This window comes from Rhyacophila brunnea, unplaced genomic scaffold, assembly GCF_057557595.1.
Source record: "Rhyacophila brunnea isolate RB1 unplaced genomic scaffold, BYU_Rbru_1.0 scaffold_5, whole genome shotgun sequence".
Lineage (NCBI taxonomy): Eukaryota > Metazoa > Arthropoda > Insecta > Trichoptera > Rhyacophilidae > Rhyacophila > Rhyacophila brunnea.
The window spans coordinates 42,334,689-42,357,503 of record NW_028233170.1 but is presented as its reverse complement, the minus strand read 5'-3'; the positions used below and the strand labels follow the sequence as shown (position 1 = coordinate 42,357,503).

Sequence of the window (22,815 nt, the reverse complement as noted above, 5' to 3'; positions counted from 1 at the left end):
AAATTGAAATCAATCCTGCTTTACGAGTCATTATACCCATATCAGTGATCTGTCAATATTTGAGTGTAGTACCTACCCAACAGGTCCTTAATACAATCACCTTGAGTGTCATCCCAAATTTTTATTAAGGTCGCGACTTAAATTTATTATAACTCCGCTTTTATTGCTCAAAATGAATTAACACGAAACATGCCAGCAGACCGGTTCGACCTAAAGAGGACCAAATGAATTCGAGAAATTTGATCCACACACCTTGTGTCTAATTGGATCAAGCATTGAAATTATGTTTAGTCCATTTGCGTATGAATCACACTAAACGCCTTTTATAACAGCAAAACATTACGTGAGAATTTATTTGTTATAATGTCAAAAATACACAGATAGGACTTACACCTGGAAAGTATGGCGCCGGATTCTTAATACATAAGAACTCAAGAGAACAACATAGAAAACTTCATAGGTATAACAGATAGAGTAGCACTATTGAATTTAAAAATACAAGGAAACGAATTATCTCTCATACAAGTATACGCACCCACAGAAATAGCTAAAGAAGAAGAAATTGATACTTTTTATACAAATGTAAACAAAGCTATTAACCAATCACATAAAACTTTTATAATAATGGGCGACCTAAATGTAAAAATAGGCCAACCCAGACAAGACGAATACTTAGCTACGAAATCAAACGGGTATGGAGAAAGAAACCAGAGAGGCCAGAGATTAACACTTTGGAGCAGGCTTTCACCCGAAGAGGGGTTCTTACAAACCAAACAAACTAATTATATACCATTGTTCAATTTATAAACATTATCTAATAGTATTATATACAAAAATAAAAAATCTTAATAATATTATACAAAATATATATAAAATATAAATATAATAATATAATATAAAATATATATGTATTATACAAAATATATATAAAAAAATAATAATAATTAATAAGTATACAGACTAGAAAATAAGTAGATAATACAACCATAGATAGATATATATACATAATAAATATATTCACAGGTTATATATTTATTCATTAGATATAGTCATTTAACTGTCATTTACTTTTGTTTGTAAGAAATAAAAAGGCTTTTTATTTTATTTATATTATTAATGTCAAAAATGGTTACATGTAAATTGTACGTAAAACATTTCACCGTGTCACAGTTCGCCGTGAGCTTTCTTATCGGAGAGATGACCGTATACTATACGGTCTCCAATTTTATAAGATTCATCATAGCTGATTTTGGAAAAATTCATGAATTCCAGAATGAGAACCTAAGCTAACCTAACAAATAATCCAGTATATCGATTATTTTCAAAATTTGTTTGCTGCTGGCTTCCTGTAAAGTGTAAACCGACAAGAACCGTATTTTATTTAGACATGGATTTTATGTCAGTACTATAGGACCCACGTAAGACGGTTTGCCCCGACAGTGGGATACGCCTACATCATGATGACACAAGCGATCTATGCGAAGAAAGACTGTGCGACTTGGAGTATGTAGACGACGCAGTCGTGTTTGACTCGACGATCGAAAGGTTGGAGGTGACCGTGAACAGGCTAGCCGCGAACTTGATGCGTGTGGGTCTTCATCTGAATGCCGCTAAGACCAAATCCATGTGCAGTGCATCGATGCTGACACTCCTCTGCGGGTTTCTGGTCTGCCCGTCGAGCTGGTGTCCAGATTCAAATACTTGGGTGCCACGGTTGCCGATGATGGTGGTATTTCTAGTGAGCTTGGAATCTGCATGGGTGTGGCGGGCTCTGCGTTCAACCAACTTGGAGTCGCATGGAGGTCAAGGCTGTATTCTGTGAGGACCAAATGTCGTTTGTTTAACGCGTGCGTGCTACCTGTGCTCTTGTATGGCTGTGAGACATGGCATCTTACTAAGCTTCAAGAATCTCGGCTTTTGAGCTTTGAGAATCGATGTCTCCGCAGAATCTTAGGGGTACATTGGTACGACCGCGTTACAAACACCCGAGTTCGTGAGCAGACACAAAAGCCTTCGGTGATTGAAGTTATCACAAAGAGACGAATTACGTGGCTGGGACATGTATTCCGAATGCCGCCAAAGAGTGCGGCACTTCGTACCCTTGTGGCACAGCCTCAAGGGTTCCGTCGCCGTGGCCGGCCCTCCCTCACCCTGCAGCGATGCTACAAAAGCGACCTACGTGCTGCAGGTCTGACATGGCGGGAGGCACAGGAGTTGGCGATGGACCGAGGGAAGTGGCGCCAACTTGTGCTTGCCCTATGCCCCAATGTTGAGACGTGACAGGGTGAAAGAAGAAGAAGAAGAAGACTATAGGACCCAAAGAGGTTGGACGGTCTTTAATATACTTATGGCCATATATATCCGATACAACATTTCACGGTAAAGTATGATACGGCGAATTGCATACGTACAATTAGTTCGGACACGGTCAAAAATAGCCAAATCACGAGGTCGTCAAGTTGCAGTCGATGCTACTACAATTTATTTGCAGTCGTTCTTGGCGAACGGAAATATTGAATTATATACAGGGCACCAGGTTGACTGTTCTTACAATGACTTCTCGAAAGCATTTGACAAAGTCGATCATGATGTCCTGATGGAAAAACTCCAACTTATTGGATTGTCTGATCGATTTTTGAAACTATTCGGGAGTTATTTTAGGAACCGTCAACAATACGTATCGTACGGCCTTTATCAGTCACAGACTTTTTACACATTTTCTGGTGTCCCTCAGGGCTCAAACTTAGGGCCGTTGCTGTTCACGATTTTTATAAATGACATAGCATTGGTAATAAAAAATGCTATGTTTTTGTTGTTCGCTGATGACTTGAAACTCTTTTTGGAAGTTGTCACCTTGGACGATTGTCGTCAGCTCCAACTTGATATAGATAATATATTACATTGGGGCAGGCGTAACAAACTAGAATTCAATATTGATAAATGCAATCTTTTGTAGTTTACCAGAGCCTCAAAAGTGTTGTTTTTCCAATACTCGATGCATGGCAGAGTTCTGTCACGAATATCATCTGTAAGGGATCTTGGCATTACGTTTGAGAGTAAACTGACATTTATTAGCCATATAGTTACCATTTGTAACAAGGCGCTTAAAATGTTGGGCTTCGTCATGCGTGCTTCCCGGGTCCTTTCGGATGTTACGGTATTAAAACTTTTATTTAATTCTTTAGTTCGAAGCAGACTTGAGAGTGGCTCTATTGTTTGGGCACCGCATCAGTTGAAGTATGGCCTTATGGTGGAGAGGGTTCAGAAGAAATTCTTGAGACTCCTTTATTTGAGGTTGTACTGATACTATCCGTGGCTTTATCCAACTGACTTTCTCTTAGGCATGCTTACATACTGCAGTTTGCAATTTAGAAGAAATCTTTATTTAGCTATGTATTTTTTTCGACTTATACGAGGTATAAATGAGAATTCTGCCATTCTGGGCAGTGTTGACCTGTGTGTCCCTGATAACTATCTTAGAAATAGAGAACATCAGTTGTTTATTCTCCCAAGGTGCAGAACCAACCTGCCACTGGTAATGCCAATTGGGAGGGCGATAACTATGTTCAACGAAATTGCTTCGGGTGTTGATATATTCTACCTACGTGAGGATGAGTATAGGTGGACGTTATTTTATAAATTTTTAAAATAGGGTCTGCTTAATTCATCCGGTGTATTTCCATGTACCTATATAATTAATATTTTTGTATGTACATATTTCTACTGTTTAATAACATACTATCTATCTCTTTTTTATATCATGTTGTGAACGTCTTAAACTTATAATTTGTAATGTCCACAATATGTAAAAATAAATAAATTGAATTGAATTGAATTGAATCACAGATTTATCTATTACAAAGCTATAACGGTATTTTGTAGTTAAATATTTTAATAAAAAGCTTGAAAAATATATCCAAATAAATTATACAATATTGTAGTTATCGCAGAATGAGAAGAGAATGATAAAAGTATTCAGTCGCCATAAGCGGCAAATAGTATAGAGATAGACCAGTGTTTTGTAAATGGGCTCGGATTATTACTCAGGTCATAAATAGCAAGAAATACAACCCGTAGCTGCTCGGTTATATTCATTACCAATATTGAATGCGCGTTTTTTTGACATGACCATCTTCAATGTTAATTACCGATGTAACTATTGAAAATTACATATTCTTTACAGTGCTAGATTTTGTGAAAATAAAATTGCAAGTAAAATTACTTATTCTACCAAGAACGAAGTACATATTTCCTTTCGAGTGTTGAAAAAGTGCAAAAATCAAAAAAATGTATATATGTGTAAAAACCACGCATTTTAATAGAAACATATTTCAAAATTGATAACAAATAATTCGTTACCAATCCCTAAAATGTGCTTTGACTAAACGCTACCCACTCCCGCGGGACGCCAGTCCTTGGTAATGGATGTGATCACGAAGAGGTGCTATTTGTCATTGTGCCACAGTTACATAGATACCGGCGTCATAACCAAACGGTATTTACCATGCAGCATTGCTACAATGACGATTTACACAAAATTGAAGGAGCTAGTGGAACCATATTTATTATGGTCGTTTATTGCTATAGTGATAAGTAGAGAATCCAATCCCGAGTCAAAATCTTTATCCCGGGATTTCGGGATTACAATTTGACGATCCCGGGATTGGCATTTTTTCAATAGTTAATATTATTTTTTTTATATACAAATAACGTTGATAAAGTCGTCAAAAATCTAGTATAATTTATATAATTTAAGACATTTATTGTTAGTATTGTGTACGTTCAATCTTGGAAATACATAGGTTTAATGCTTCCGCTTCATAAATATAATTAGTCAGCCAAATATGAAGCTGTCGTAAAACGTATGAGATCATGGTGGAATCACTTTGTTAAAAGTGCGAAGCATTGTTTTTTCCAATCTTTCTCATTTTTATTAATTTACGTGAAAAAATAAAATGAATTGGCAACACATGGCTAATAAATTAAACTTCCTTCGAACTCAGTTTATTTCTAATGTAGTTATATGTTATTAAAAGTATTTTTTCTGTTATATTTGCGTTTTTATTTGATTTTCCATAAAAATTGATGAAAAAAATCAATCCCGAAAGTTTCGGGATCATGTTTACCAATCCCGGGATTCATAGGTATCGAAAATAGTTCGGGATTGGATTGGAATCCCTAGTGATAAAGTGTGCAAGTAAGTAATCTCACATACATAATATTATGACTTCCGGAACGTCATACTAGATGCTTAACATGTTGTAACGAACGAGTTTTTCTGAAAAGGTATCATGTAGAATTTATGAAAATCCTGGTCGTTTACAAGATTGCTTTATTGTGTTGAGCCTAGTAAAGGTAAAGAGACATTCTATTAAATTTAATCATATTATGATAGTTACCTACTGAAAATTTACTAAAAGCTTAACAATTAATGTCCTTTTGGAAATCAAGTAACAATAGCCGATCCTTCCAATAAGGTCGAATAGACTAAAATTGATTGTACTATAAAGCGAAGAATATACTGTATTATAAATACGCCCGATTTGCACTGTTTCGAAATAACACGGTTTAAACAAGTAGCGATTATTTTTTATTTAGACTGATTTTTTGCTTTAACAAGGTTTATATGTATGTATATATTTATCAAAAAATGTGTTGCAATGGACTGCACACCACTTTTGCATACGTATGTTGTCAACGGATGCCGCCCAGATATAAGTAGGTACATACGTACATACATGGCGCCACTGGTCAGTCACTTCGGCTTCGACACGAGAGACGCGTCGCTTGCTTCGGCGTCAGCGTCATTAAATATTTCCAGCGATGAGAGTGATTTTTCGCCAGCGAAAAACAGCAGTAAACGGGCACGTTTATTGTCAAGTAGCGACACTGAATGAATATTTTTCGCTATGCTAAATTTAATTTAAATCGAAAACTATGTAAGTATACCTAAGTACATACACGTTTTTATTTATAAATAATAAATAAATTCGATTTATTTTTGAGTTCAAGAATTTCGTATTTTGAGTTGATTTTAAGTAATGGAACCTATCTACCATTTTTGTATGGGCTCCTTATCTTTTTTTACACGGGTTTGTTTTGCACGGTAGTCTTTGGTACGTATACCCCGTGCAAAAAAGGATCGGGTGTACTTTCGTAAAACAAAAATAAAAAACAGAATTGCAGATAATAATATTATCTACGTGTTCATTGAAAGTATCGCTACGTTATCGTAGCCTCTCTACGCCGTAGCAAAGTTGCTACGTTAAAAATGATTATTAAAAGAGTACTTATTTGTTTATAATGAAGCTCTAGAGAATAAACGGCGAGTCAATTAATAACGTTACCGCATATAAAGTCGACTCGTAAATTTAATATCCTCTCAGGGGTAATCATAAAATCTTTCATCCAAATAGAGAGTGGTCCACGTAAGGATTCCGGCCATTCATTTATATCCGTGTTGATTTGTCAAAACATCTACATGCGTTTTAATTAGTAGCTTTCCTATTAAAATTGAAAGAATTTCTTTTTACAGTAGAATATATTCAAGACAACGTCCACTATCTGGCAATCCGTTGCCTCAGATACTCACCCGACTGACACTCAATTTCCACCACTGTTTTAACCGCTAAAACTCAAACCATGGTGGCCTAAGTGATCCGCCGATCTCCCACAATGACAATGAAATTACAACTCACACAGTTTTTTCATGGATTAAGGTACCTACATATTTGTCAAAGAAAATAAAATGGGATTTAAAAAAAATACGCAGTTATTTTAGGTAGGAATATAAATTGTGTTATTAATTAAATAAACCCCCATTTAATAAAAGTGTAGAGTAAGTATTATATAATTGCGTTTTATTAATTTAATAATACTGTGCATTTCCACCATGAATTGGCAGTTAAGACCATAAAAGAAAAAAATATAATTTATAATATATTATGATATATTATAATTTAGTGGACTTAGTTCTAGAATATTCTTTATGCACCACCAAAAAATATATCAATTAATAATTATTATTATATTATATTGCACGAAAATTGAATTAAATGATCTTTGAGTTGTACCTATATTACATGTATCACAGTGGCGAAGGGTGGAGGTAGGCTGTTAATATGCGACATAAATAGCACACGCTAAACGAAAACAAATAAGAAGTATGAATGAAAAAACGTGCACTATTTTGTCGGATCATCCATAGCATACCAACATTATTACGGTTTGGCTTAGGCAGAGTTTAATTAAATTTTAAAAACTAACCAACATCATCAGCTGTAAATTGTCGTCTTAGTTCAATGAAAACAAATACGTGTGACTGACTTATTATACCCAATGTATGTTGGATCTTAACAGCCTACCTCCACCCTTCGCCACTGATGTATTATCTTTTAAACATACATAATTCTGAAACACTCATGAGAAAATATAGTCAATAGAAAAAATCTTTTTCGAAAAAAGTAAGACACCCCGGCAGGAATCGAACCTAAGTCTCTTGGGTTTCTATTAGTTATATTTTTAAATGAGTGTTTTCAGAATTATGTATGTTCAATAATTATAATGGTACATTCTTAAATCTTGTGAATTATTCGTTGCATAAAAGAAATAGTTAATTTAAGTATCATCTGTTGTTTATTGGTTTTTTTGTAATGGAGTGTATAAATGAAAAATCATCTTATTTATGTGATACACATGCTTTATTATTACTAACCTTATATTGTCAGATTAATAATATTATTGAAAATTCGCAATTTTTAAACACATAAAAAAGGAGACCATGTGATTCTCGAATCTTACACTTCACTTTCCCGATGAGTGCCTTTATACTTTGAGCTGTCTGTCTAACTATGACTGTGTGAATTAAATCTAATATTGCTAAGTAAATATAAGAATTAATTCGCATGTGTGAATCACCCCGTGGAATGGACCACATTTGAAAGAAGCAGGGGGGTCTAGGGAGGGGGGCATCGAGAAGCGACGAGACGACAGTGATATATTCAAAACCTTACAAATGAGATGTAAATGCGATGCGGTAACTCCCGTGTCTGAATCTAATTTGTTTGAATAATGGGTAAATATTAGGATAAAATTTCATAAACGAAAACAGACGCGGCTGATTGATGGAGCCTGTGCGCGGCGTAAAATTCATCCATCATAATTAGGTATGTGACCACACTGAGTGTTGGTCGAGCCGCAGTCCCTGGCACTGACAAACGCTCTTGAAGTCTCGCCTTTGAGCCTTGATGTAATAATGTCAGTCGGCACTTACAATTATTTTATTTACATACAATGTCAACGGGACGTCCTCTAACGGATTGGGATTTGCCACCTTTTAATGGATACAGTATTATGTATTCTGATGTCGCGTGTTCGTTTATATTATAATATTCAACAAGACCGACAATAATAATTATTACGTTATTTTCAAAGTTGTTCGAGAAAAATCAGCCTTTATGCAGTTATTATCATCTCGACAATGGACAGTGACGTCCCTAGACAAAATGCCGCTCCTGGGGCCCTATGTTAGAACTTGCGAGTGCAAGCCGCCCGGTCGACATGACGTCATATGACATCATTGTAACGTACTACCGGAGTGATAATAGCACTCGAGAAAATAACGCTGGTCAGACAGTGGCGTTATTCATTGTCACCATACACATATAGGTGTTTCATTATAGTAATATCTATGGTGAGTACAGTGTGCTGGGCGGCATGCCTCGAGCCTGTATTGGCTGACGTCACAATTACGTCATGTCGTCGGCTGACACACGAGTCGATAGTTAGGAAATCGCGGTGCTGGGCAAAGCCAAAATGTCGCCCCATTTTTTTATACAGTATTTTGTATACATGTCGTTTCTGGTGACCATGGACGTCGAAGGGCAACGGAAGTTAACTAGACATCGCAAAAACGACAAAAAATTACAGGCCTGTTAAACCTTTTATGTTAATTAATACATTTTGTTTACAACCAGTGAGCCGATTTTTTAATGGAAAGATATTTTCGTTATTAAGTACTAAGTTTAGGTGGCTATTTCTATAGGCATAATATAACAAATGATTCTACTCGATTTGCCGCCCTTCGAGTAACTGCTGCCCCCAAGCTACGCTCAATCTGCCTACCCCCACGGGAGGTCACTGATGGTGAAGGACCGTATTCAGGCGCGCACAAAAAAAATGTTATAGAGGGAGAAAGGTCCATTTCGAAAAAATACCTATGATAGTGCCTATTATATTATTCATTTTTAAGGCGGTGGGAGAGGGCGGGGTTAACAAAAACCAGCAGGTGCCACTTACTTCCGTATTATTTAATCGTCTCGTCACTTCAACCACGGACCCCCCATCGAACACTGTTTCCGGGCACATTCACGTTATCAGCCTAATCATTCAGCTCGAGATCCTCAGTCATGAGGTCCTGACGAAACAGAATTAATATTACATTCACTTAAATAATTTCAATTTAAATTTTATTCGTTCCTGGGGTGGTCGAAAAATCGAAGCAACCGGATCAAGTAAAATAGGCAATACATTTTCATATAATCGCTTCGAAATTGAACTGGATAATGTTAACATTAACTGTCTAAAGCAGTGGTTCTTAACCTTTTCGAAGTCACAGTGCACTTTTGATCATAAGAAAAAAATGCGGACATAACTTTTATTACAAATTAAACAGATTACATAACAGTCAAAGAAAAAAAATATTAAAGAAAAGGTATATAAATGAAAAACTGTAACTAAAATAACTTTTCACAAAATGGAGTTTATTTGATATGAAAATCAATTAATGTGCCTGAGCTTGTCGGATTTTGCAGATTTCAGAAATATTAGGTCAAATATTTGATATACCTAGCTACCCTCAATTTCTTCGTCTAAATTCGTAAGTCTTTCTCGTTTTTTAGTTTTTATATTAGTTATTGTTGAGAAACCGAGCTCACACAAATATTATGATGTTGAAAACTGTATCAAGATTTTCAAGTGCCTTCATTAGCTGGACAGAAATCCAAAATTTTCCATAGTTATTTCAGACAATTTAATTTTTAGAGTACGATCTGTTAAGGTGACCAGTTCTTCTTCTTCTTGGTACCTACATTTTCATAATTTCGCGGATTTTTCTGCTTTTATACTTTTCGCGGTGCACTTGCAACAAGCTAGCGGTGCACCAGTGCTCCGCGGTGCACTGGTTAAGAACCACTGGTCTAGAGAATAATTACCGGAGAGCACTCTCAGAGTAAAAAAATGTTTCGGGTCGCTAACCTGGCGCACTATAAGTACCTACCTCTGGATATATTCAACTTATTTATATATTTTTAGGTTAGGGTACTTTGGTGTACTTTCTTGCACTTATGTGTAAAATGTTATCAAACTATTTTTTTATAAGTAAGATTATTTAATTAATAATGAGATTCATTTTTCTTTGTACTTATTCCTGTCATTTTGTGAACGTCTTATAATCATAATTTTAATGTTAGCTAAAATATTAAAAAAAATATTTAAATTTGTGTTTACAATTATTTTTTAAGATGAGTTGCATGACGAATACCCAGTAGCAGGAAGGATTTCACTCAATACATTGTAATAAAATGTAGCATCATCATCATCAGCTGCTATTAATGTAATAGAGTATGGGTGAAGGTCGTTAGTGGTTTTTATTTAAAAAAAAAAAAAACTTTTTGTAATGTCTTCATACAGCAATCAGGCCCGAATTGACAGCGGCTGGTGCAGAAACGGCTTCGGCAGACTTAAATATAACCATTATCAATCATAATTTGGCCAAATGAGTGAGGTAATAATATCCTACGTTCGCGGACTGTGAATGAAATTAATATGCCACACATACACCTGAATCATTATAATAATGTTTATATTTCCGAGAAAATCGACCCAAAGAACATGACGTCTATCACAAAACCCACCTCAGGTTCTGACCGCAAAACGTTCGCGCCAACATCGTTTAGTGCCCACTCACTATTTAATGAGTATCGAATTTTGTTACTAATACCCTCTAATATCATAATCAAGAGACACTTTGATTTGCGGATCGATAAGATGTTTTACAAGTCACCTAACCAGTGGCGGGCTTAGGGACTTGGATGCCCGAGACACTGACTGATTTTTAGGCTCCCCATGATTAAAAAAATAAAACCATAAATTCCAATTGTCCAACAAATTGTCTATTAAGATACCTAGTATAAATATCAATGTAGATAGGCCATACATAACGACCGGTGGTAATAAAACACTGCGGACTGGATTTAATATACTGTTTGTACGGTACTTACATTGTATGGTACGATATGTGTACTGAAAGAGAAGAGCTGCTCAACTTTGTTATATCCATTGCCTTACGCCGCATTTAGACCAAGCGAGTGAATGTTTGTTCTTCCCCCACTCCAGCGAAATTCTCTTCTCTTGACGTAAACGATTTTTGTTGAGCGAGCATAAGAATTTCGCTGGAGTGGGGGAAGAACAAACATTTGCTCGCTTGTTCTAAATGCCGCTTAATAGGTTAATACTTTGGAAATGATTAAGAACCATTTAGAACGACAGATGAAGTGGGGACTGGGGAGTAAGCTCATGTTAACGCGCGTGTTTGAACATGTAACGAACCGAAAAACCCGATATTTATTATTTCGGTTCGCTTCCGGTTTTCGTTCCGACAAAAATAACGGTTTTCCGTATTCAGTTCAGTTCTGGTTCGAAGCCTTGAGACTAACAATCAATCCTCGAAACATCGACGTCATTATGATAGTGATGGCTGCTCACACGTGATAGACATCCATATGTGTCTACCATCGAAATTATTTTCCAAATAAATAAATGTAAAACATTTTTTTTATTGTGACCGTATAGAATAAAAACATCATGTAATTTCCTGTTAAAATAATATTGAAAAAAAAAATAATAGACGTCTAGCCAAGCTCAGGATTTAAAATAATGACATGGTATGATACGATATTTAATTTCAATATTTTAATAGCTATTATGTATACAATTTAATTCGCAATATTAATAATTGTATTGGTTAATATTTGATATCTGTTCTGTGCCTATGTGAATTCAATTGTTTTTTTACTAGCATGTTATTGGCTCTCTAATTTCTATATTTTTTGAATCCCAGTCGTTCGCCGAACCCGTTGTTAATGATACACGCCTGTTTACGAACCGGTTGATGGCGTCTATCGAGGTAGTAAGAAATTAATAATAATCATGAGTATTTTAATTTATTGATTTGCGTAGTAAAAATATTTTGTATTTGAAATTATTATGGCTAAGTAATTGCAATAGGCACGGCGCTATTATTTGATTTATTAATATATCCATATTATAAAGTGTAATTATTAGCAAACTTTTTTTAAAATATATACTTATATAAGTATTAAGTGAATGTGTGCATTTACAGTTGTTATTCTAATGTGTGCATATTTAAGTACTTACTGGGATTTATATCCAAAAATCGCGGACTGAATATGTTGGGAAAGATTTTTTGTTAATATAATTTATTTTTATTGTGTCAGTATCAGCAGGATAGTTTGGTGCAATACCGACTTGAGGATTGAGGAATTTTTAATAAGGGTTCAAAAATTCTATTGCCAAATATTGAACGGCTTGGAAAATAATAAAATGTAATAAACACAACACAGCAGCAAGATGCCAGAAATAATTGTTATTTAACAGTTTAAAATGTAATACTATTCGTAGGTAGTATTTGCAATCTACACGATTTGCAATAAAAATGGTCACCATTTGTTTTTATTGCACTTGAGACTCTTCGACCAGGCCAATCCACCTCTGGCTACTAGGTACAAACATGTTAATTCTTAAAGCCCCGGGATTGAAAAAATATGATTTTCTTAATCCCCGCATTAAAACTTCTGCTAGGGTTGAAATCTTTAGTAATTACTCACATATTGCTTCCTATTTGGGTTAAGTTAAACTGCAATTTTTGGTTTTAGAAGAATTTTGACGATTCTGGACTGGACGCCGCCGACTGAACGACGCTAACTGGACACTACGAGAACTGGACGACAGAACAACTTGTCGACGGATAACTGAGCGCCGAAACAATTTCACTTAAATTTCACAAAATTGTGAAATATTAATAGGGTGAAGCACCCAATTATTGGCACTTTAAGGGAACTGAGCAGTTCAAGTTCGCACAGTATTCTATCAATTATCTTTCTAAGTTCCTATGTTTCTGATTTAAATAATATGTTTACTTAACTTTTATTTGAATACTTCCAATAACACTTTTGTATTGTGCATATGCACACAATTGTGATATTTCCTGAGTTTGGCCCTTACTCCAATTATTGGCATACTTTTTCCTATTATTGACACAACCTTTTCCAATTATTGGCACAGTTAATAGAGATCCAAAAAAGTGTATTAATCATGCAAATTAAACACGTTTTACACTAGTATTCATACATTTATTATTAGGTAACATTATTTTTAAAAAACCTCAAAAGAAATAATGATTATATTTAAATAAATTCAGGAACTAATTGAGATCAAAAATTCTCAAAAAATATTTAGGTGTCTAAAATAAATTACGTAAGTTCTTATGATGTTAACCGTTTAAATATTTAATCATCATCATTTAAAATGGCTTCAAGTTCTTCCACCGTGTATGATTTCTTACGACTGCTTAAAATTTTATCAAAAGGATCTCTAATCCCATCATTTTTCTTGTCTTCATCAACTATGGGATTCGAGACTTGTTGGTTAACTATTGGCACCAGAGGCTTGTTCAATCTTATATCGGCCAGTACTTTGATTCTTTTCGTTTCGGGTATCATATTCTCTTTTTTTTACATTAGGTTCTCTTTCCACTTGACATTCTCTTTTAGTTGTATTTTGCACAGGTCCGAACTGCACTTTCTTACTCTGTTTATTTATTAACGTTGCTGCTGTTTTTTTTTGTAAGGTTTTTCTTTTCTCCTTGTTTAGTTTTCACTTCTTTTTGTTTTTGGATTCTCTCCTCTTTTCTTTTCTTGACTTGTTCTTCTTTAAGACTTTTTTCTCTCCGTTTCTGGGTTTCCTTGCTTTGCCATTCGTCTGAAGTTAAGACAAAGGAAACTCTTTCACTTTGTTTAACGCCTTTTCTTTGAGGTGTTTTCGGTTTTACTAAAACGTCACTTAATTTTACAGGGGTTAAATATTCTTTCTGTTGACTAATAATATCCATAATCTCGCATTCTTTAACTACATGTTCTTTGCACGTTGCTATTAAACCACTTTCTGGAATCTCCATTTCGTTTTTATCTAAAGTAACTAAGTCACTTTCAAGCAAAGTTTTGTGTTCTTTTCTTTCAAATTTGTTTTTTCCCATTTCTTCAATAGATTTCTGCACAGTAACTAAATCAAACTGTGAGTTATCAAGGATATCCATAAATAAAATTGGCATCTCTTCTATAGTGATTTCTTCTGTAAGGTTGTCCTCGTGTAATATTTCTGATTCTTGGTGCTTTTCATCATGTTGGAAATAGTTCAAAAGCTTTTTCAGGATTTTGTCACTGTCTATTAGAAAGTCTTCGGTAAGAGTTTGTAAGGCATTCAATTTTTTCTCTCCCACTATGTTATAAAACGTATCTTTTGATAGAGACTTTTCTTTGAAATTGTCATTGTTCTTCTCTTCGGTATTTTAATTTTCAACAGTTTTCTGACGTGCTAGGCATTTGTTAAAATTGATTGCATCACAATTCCATGGACATAAACCGGTGGTTCTAAAACCATTTATAACAGTAGAAGGCTTAATGCCGTTTACGACAGCTTCCTTGAGCACAGGAACAAAATCTGTTTTTGTGAGTGCAGCTAAGGGGTTTTCACGCCTCCACTTCAATACACTTTCTTTCCAAGCTTGCTTAAGTGGCCTGAATGCTGAAACATCGGCTGGCTGCAACAATCTTGTTGCGTTTGGATATAAAGCTACCAGAACTATGTCCAATCTTTTACACAGTTCACTCACTTCCAGAGAGAGGTGCGTTTTGTGTCCGTCAACAAAAAGTAAAACGGGGAGTTGTCTTTTTGTTTTCAATAGATAAGGATGTAAAACGTTTTTTATATAATCATAAAATACCTCTGCCTTCATCCATCCCGAATCGCTCAAACCAATACCCCAGTCTCCTGGCACATTTAATGTTATATCCTTAGGCAACCTTTTATTCGGAAATATGATCATTGGAGGCGTGGTATCTCCATTGGCAGAAAACGTGAATAGAACTGTTAGAGCAGATTTGGCAGATGCATGGTCTACTTCATAAACATCCTTCTCACCTCTCATTGCAATAACCTTTCCACTTTTTGGGCATAGCTGAAAGTTTGACTCGTCACCGTTGAACACGCGACTTGGATCCGAGAGAATGGTAAAGTAACTGTTGTCTTTTAAGTAGGTTTCAATTCCAATGAACCAGTTTCTTATATCTTGCTCTGACACTGCCGCACTTGATGCTGTGACTGCCTCAGGTGTACGTATACTTAATCCGGGATGACGATACAAAAAGAGTTGGTACCATTTATTACCAGGTATTCCATCTTTGAATGGATTCTTTCTATTTGCTTTCTTTATGAAATGTGCAACACTCAATTGAACATCTAGTTTTCTTCTAGGGAATCCTTTGCGGCAACAGTCTTTAATCCATTTCACCAAAGTCTCTTCCTCGTTTTTGGTTAATACTGTACTTTTGGTCCTGGAAGGTCTTGATGATCTACTTTCCGTAACCTGAACTGAATAGTTCCTCTCGGTACATGAAAGGTTTTTGCGGCCAGTTTTTTACTCATACCGCACTTTACAGCCTCAAGTGCTCTTACCAAGTTATCATGGTTGTATATTTTTCTTTTTATTATTGTGTTGTCGAGAGTCTTCTTCTTCTCTTTCCTCTTTTTCACATTAACTGGATCCATTTTGAATACTTCAGTCTGAAAATAAAGACACAAGCTATAATTTAACCCTATTATTGGCACAAGCCAAAACCAATTATTAGCATGGGGCTAACATTTGGAAAAAACGAGTGTAACATATTTTTATCAATGGAATTACTTAGAGCCTTAATGATATAGGCTATAGAAATTAAAATCTGTTAAAAATAATACTTTATCAAAATAACCAATTATTAGCACATGTGCCAATAATAGGAAAACTACTCAATCACGATACCAAATGTTGGCACCCTTTAAACATAGACAACGAACAATTAACCTTAAATTAAATTTTAAATTCAAATGCCTGGCTCTATCCCGCAATCATTTAAATCGTCAGTTTATTGATAAACACTTAGATGTAGACAAAATAGCAAGGCTATTGAAACATTTTCTTAGCGTGGCAGAAAGAAAATGGCGGAAAAAATCACAAAACACAACGGAGCACTTTTGACGCACTATTTTCTCGCTATTTTGTTAATCCTGGTGTGATGAATGTTGCTTGTCGTAAACAATATTAATTGCTAAACACATTTTTTATACTTGGCAAACTTAACTATGCTTACATATCTTATATTTTTACGTTAACTTGAAGGGTGCTGATAATTGGTGGAGTGCCAACAATTGGGTGCGTCACCCTACCTTTGTAAATATGATTGCAGTTGACTGCAAGATTGGGATGAATGTCTTTACAGTTTACAACAAGTACGAACCTCCTTTTATTATAGGAAGAAATGGTATACCTAAGTCGGTTATGAGGAAGCCAGCGGCAAACACATTTTGAAAATAGCCGATACACTGGATTATTTGTTAGGTTGGGTTAGTTGAGGTTAGATTAAGTTATGTTAGGTTTTCATTCTTGAATTCATGAATATTGTCAAAATCGGCAATGACAATTAGCTCGGTTCCCGCCTGGCTTCCCCATAACCGACTTGTATCGAAGAAATTTTACAATAGACTTGCATGTCTATTTTCTGGTTTAAAGCTGTCCTACAAATGTGTCTTTTTTCTCGCATTTCATTAATCTTTACGGCACCCAGTTATCTATCGTCCAGTTATTCTCATGTCCAGTCGGCAGCGTCCAATCAGCGGCGCCGAATAGTTCTAGACCCGTTTTGGAAAATTAGAATGACATTGCTGCATATTCCCTTCGGTATAACATCTGTTATATTTGGAATAAAAGTTATTGTATTATGACATGTGTTCATGTTGGGTATCTCAGGTGGGTCAGATAAGATGGATTACGGAGATGGCAGTGTTCTGTATTTATTAATTCGCACCAATTTCCTCGAGGCCGCTTTCGTCGCCGGCCGCATCTAACATTTAATAGACTCGCCACGGCGTAACAATCGGTTATTTGCTATCATTAAATTTTATACGGGCGGAGGAGGAGGCTATTAAAAAATATTATCGTAAAATTTGGCAGGTAATGGTACGAAAATGAGACGTACGGTACGAAAGGGAGGCGAGAGTCGGGCCTTTGTTGTTCGCGGGTGGTCGGCCCGGGCTCCGGCAGGTAGCCCTTAATTAGCGCCACAGCACGCGAGGCAAACACCTCGGCGGCCCCCCGCCCCGCCGCGCTCCTCCGGCCGAGCCCGCGGACGGTCCGCCACACACCGACACACGTTGCGTACCCGCCCATTTCACATCTCGGGGAACCTCAGAGGCGAAATATGCATCCATTCGGGGAACGTTTACCGCGTCCAGCCACACTCTGGTTACCCTATTTACGCGATGAAAAAATCATAATATATTAATAATATTTTTCAAAAAAATCTTCGAAATTGGCCTATTTATAACATACCAAGCATTTAATTTGCGGTAATCCATTTTATAATAAATTAAATCGTAAAAACTTATTGAATACTTACATCAAATATCAAATAGAATAATAATTATTGATTTATTTTGAATACGAAGATGATATCTCATGAAGGATTTTAGTGGCTTAACCATCGATAACTGCAAGATAAAAAGAACTTTTTATATACAACGTTTTTAAATTTTGTTGAACCATATAAACTTGACTTGACTAGCTTAAATGATCAAAAAAATTGTACTTGACATGTCATATTGATTTCCATAGTAACGCACGTATATATTCATAATTTAGTTGCGAGGACCCCAGACCCCCTAGCAACCGATAATGGTGTCGAAATAACTTTTCATACAAAACAGAATTAACTGAAAATGAATTCAATTCTAATAAAGATGGCTAAAAATATTAAAAAATGCATTGGCATCGTGTTCTGATATATTCTAAAAGTTTCAAATGTCTAGCTAGTCGGGAAGTTAGTTCAAAATCGATTGCAAGATTTTTACCGGACAAAGAACTACTGGACAAATAAGAATACGAGCTAAGAAAAACGTTGTAATAAAAATACATAAATAATATACGACCATCGTGCACTTGTCAAGTTCCAGGTACACATAATTATAGTTGATTAACAAACTATACATTTTACAACCTAGGAGAGAGTTGTACAAATGTTATTCAAGGGATTTTTGCTACTTATTTGGATAATTTGATACAATATTTAAAACACTATATATCTGAGCATGAATACAATAAAATCTCACTGATTCGGAATTTCAGGGGTAAGATATTTTGATTTTACGTAAAGTACTGGGGAGAGTTATTAAATAAGATTTGTATGTCAGGAAATTATATTCGTTAAGAAATTATTTGGTAAACAACAAAAAAATATACATTTATTACCTTTAGCTGCTGCCCATAAACTTACTATATCTACTGATTTTTTAAATTATTTTCTTTTTTTCTTCCATACATTCCAGTAATAAGACACCATAAGGTTTTATATTGTAGGTACTGGATTAGTGATTCTTTACTGTAATTTTAGGTACATACCTATATACTGCAAAATATATAGGTACAAGACACGAAAAAAATGATAAATATCAATTACTAAGTTAAAAAAATTTTTTTCTTTGAGATACAATAATAATTTCGAAAACACCGCTATTTAAAGTTGCAGTTTCAAAGCTTACTGGATTGTAATAATGTTATGCTTTAAATTCACTGACGTAAAGTTCTACACAAACTTCAAAAAGCTTCAATGACATCATTAAAACGTTAATTATTTTTTTTTATAATAAGCCTGACCTCCGGTGCGTCAGTTAACTTTTCTGCCAGTTATCTTTACGATTGCCGGAAATGACAGAAATATATCGAGCGTAGTTTAAAAAAAATAAATAAAAAAACACCTTAGTAATACTTAATATTATAATTATTTTCGGTAAGCCTCGGTGTGTGTGTGAAATTCAACGGCTTACCGCACACGGCGCCTCCGAAATTGGCCGAATTAAATGAAATTTATATTTTTTCGATGGTGTTATAATTAAAGGTGGGGTTTGTGTTATCTTTTTTATTGATGCCCCCTTCTGAATTCCTTCGGCGATGACACTGGGTCTCAGATGAAAAAGCACATCAGATATTTGTATACATTTTTTCTACCAGGAGCTATTCTCACTTTTTATTCTTCTTATCGCAATACAAACAGGTCATTCAGCACTTAGAGGTTTCCAGCTTTTATCACCTGGGTAAACTTCCATGGAGCTATTGTACCCATTTAGGTAAACTATTGAACCATAAACATACCAAAGTCATCCTTTATTTATTATATCCACAATTCACACCTATCACCAACCTTCTTGTTATTATGTCTATATCTGGCCATTAGAAAATACAAATAACAATGACATGGTATCAATGCCTGAACAAAAACGAACCATAAGTGCGAGTGAGAAAGAATTCAGTACGCTTATAGTATATATCTCCGCAATATGCGTTAGAGTTGGATATAATTTCTACGGCTGAATTAAATATTTTTGTAGGTACACATTGCCGGTAAATATTGATATTGATGACTACAGTCATTTAAAAACTGTGAGTACGTGTTGCTGAAATTTATTGTTTTTGTGTTGAATATAAAGTTAGTGGAAATTATTTTTAGTTAATTAAGTAGAACATATGGTTAACTATGTTTAAATTTGTGTAGCCGTTCTGAGAAGAAGCATGATGGTATAACCTTTCATAGTTAAATTAATAAAATTAAAATTGAGATTTTACTGGGCGTTATACGTAAGAAACACGGTTTCATTTTGCGGAACAATACCCACTCTCTTTATATTATTACTCTGAGCTTAGTACTCAATACAGCCTCCATATAAAATCTCCATATTATAATAGAACCACACTGTGTAAAAAAAAAAACAAGGGAATGGTTCATAATAAATTGAAACATCTTTTGATTAATGTGAGGTCTATTTATCTTCTAGGTATCTAGCATTTTATAGCAGATTTTTTAACTATAAAGATTTAACAGATACTTAACTATTTTTTATTTCAAACTTATTTCAAGGTCTCTTTGTTCTTTTATTTTTAAGTTTTATTTAAAATAAATATTAAAAGTCATATTATGCCTACATGATGGTGATATTTTCGTGCTAAAATCGCTGAATCGAGTTACGTTCTTTGACGTATGTGATGCAATCGATTCGTCAGAAAATTTAAAAAGAGGCCTCGACACAATTCAAACGAGTCATATAATTATTAAAGTATAGGTACCTAAATCTTCAATTTTATTTTAATGTGGTCAGTCAATGCGTCGGGCCTCTACGTCAATCAACACGCCACTGAGTAACTATACCTAATGGACAATAAAATCATCTTTTATTACTTCTATATCAGAATAAAAAAGGATTTTTTTAAATACACTTAAAACGTCCAGATGGTGTAGATACCTAGTTTATACGTAATATTTATCGGCAAAAGCACTAGACCGGATTACGAAAGACTTGTAGGTATATGATTTTTCTCATTATGATGTTGTGATTAGGTTTCTGAGATTTTTCAACATTAATTATTTTCAATAAAGAATGTTATATCCTGAACGATTATTATTAAGATTTTAATACATAACAATTACAATAAAAATTATACATTTTACTGTTTAACTGACTATTTTTTTGTCAAAAATGAAAAAAAAATGTTATCAATTTTAGAGTTATGGAGTTGTAGCTGTGAGGTGAGGATGATATTGGACGGGCTATCACTATTAAGCTATTAAGAGGTGGAATGTGGCCGCCCGCACCGTCCGTACACCCCAACCGCCGCACCGCACCTTACCGCGACACCCTCAGGGTACTGTGAGGGTTGGCAAAAATAACCCATTAAAACCGGACAATCGCCTGATAGCGTGGTCACCCGACAACAAGTTACCAATAATTAATTTGTCAACCTAAGTGTTTGTATCTCTGACTAATGGCATTTAAAGAAAATCAAATATTATGTAGGTAGGTACCAATACATATAGAGGAAGTGTCAAAAACTTTTAACGCTTAGGTATTCATTTTATTTGGAAATACAGGAGAAAACAAATAATAATACATTTATTACCAATTATTTTGTTAAATATTTTATTAGGGTCCTGTAGTCCGTCCCAGCGTAAGTCAGTCTTTGGCAGGCCTTGGCCACTATCAACAACACAGTGACAAGTTCCCTAATCAACTCAAATAAGACGATATTAAAAGTGATATTTATGAAGTTTCGCGCTGTAATGTGGGACAACTTGTGATTGTACAATTGACAGTACCGAGGCCAACCAGGGACTGACTTTTGAACTGGGAGGGTACATTTTTTTTTCACATACGTATATTAACTCAAGAACGATTTCGTTTTACAATATTATCAATTGGGGCTCACTAATTAATAAAGTCGCAATCGATTGTGATTACATATAGTTTAATAATTAGGATAGTTTAATTGGTAGTTAGTTAGCAGTGGGTACCTACTTAATGAATACTTGAATTATGGTTTTGGTGATGTTAGTGGAAATGGATCCTACACAGGTATCTTGAAAATCAATATCAACTTAGGTACATCTTTGATTTACTACTTAGTGGTCTGATATAACTTGGCTTAAAATTGTCAGATAATACCTCCCGCGTTCATTAATTCATTTATTATTTAATACTTTAAATGATGTAAGGTAATATGAGAATAAACTTTGTAAAACTAAATCCTTGTTTTGTTTTAATACCCATATCTGTATCCATAGGCTATGTGCTGTTTTACGGTATGTGTTATACATTTCATAATGGGAAAGTGGGATGACTCCGTTGAGCAGGATATATTATGTTAAAGACAAAAGAAATCCAATTATAGCTATAAGTGGCTAGGTACTCCTCGAAAGATTGGTAGGGAAAAAAGGGTCGAGAGATTTAAACTGAAGTAGTTTAATGGAGAAAAATGATACTACGTATAATTCATACTCAGCTAGTGGACTTTATAATCTAGTGATGATGATGATAACATAGGTATATTTTGTATTCGATAATTCTAAAAATATTAATATTCAAAAATATTTAACAGATAATCACCATAAAATAAAATATAAATATTTGGTGAATGAAGGAGTGATCGATACATACCTTACTTACCTTCTCAACTCAATTGGATAAGAAATTGTTAAAATATTCATTTATATTATAATATGTTGTGACAACCCTGACGTGTGCAGTGTGATCACTTGATCAGTGATCATCACACGAAATCCTCGTGTGGTATTCACAGGGCAGTGCCGCCAGCGAGACAGCCAGGGGGATTGCGGTGGGGGGCTCAATGAAAATGCGAACTACTAAGATACCACACTCCGAGCTGGGCTGCCCCTGTCCCAAAAGTAATTTTCATACTTCTGATGGACATATTACACTGAAAAACCCAGATCAATATAACCAGACTCGAGAAACGTGTGATTTTGAATTATTTGTGAAAGGACCATCGATGCAGAAATGATCGTCAGTAATTAATATACATTACGTAGCAACATATGGTGATTTTATTGCATTTTATAATGCAGTAGAATCTCGATTAGG

The 22,815-nt window shown here is 34.9% G+C and overlaps 2 protein-coding genes across 2 annotated transcripts in view; both read right to left on the bottom strand.

Annotated features, from left to right (window-relative positions):
* The window catches only part of Wnt10 (Wnt oncogene analog 10), a 144,296-nt gene that overhangs the window by 18,821 nt on the left and 102,660 nt on the right, over positions 1 to 22,815 (bottom strand). The window contains exon 4 of the mRNA XM_085956200.1: positions 2,821 to 2,833. Within this exon, the coding sequence (XP_085812326.1) occupies positions 2,821 to 2,833 (13 nt within the window). The remainder of the gene's footprint in view (positions 1 to 2,820; positions 2,834 to 22,815) is intronic.
* On the bottom strand, positions 10,682 to 17,560 carry LOC147066434 (uncharacterized). The gene is given in 5 exon segments (XM_085955666.1): positions 10,682 to 10,738; positions 13,958 to 14,574; positions 14,668 to 15,682; positions 15,685 to 15,918; positions 17,375 to 17,560. Coding segments are annotated over 5 exon segments (2,109 nt in total).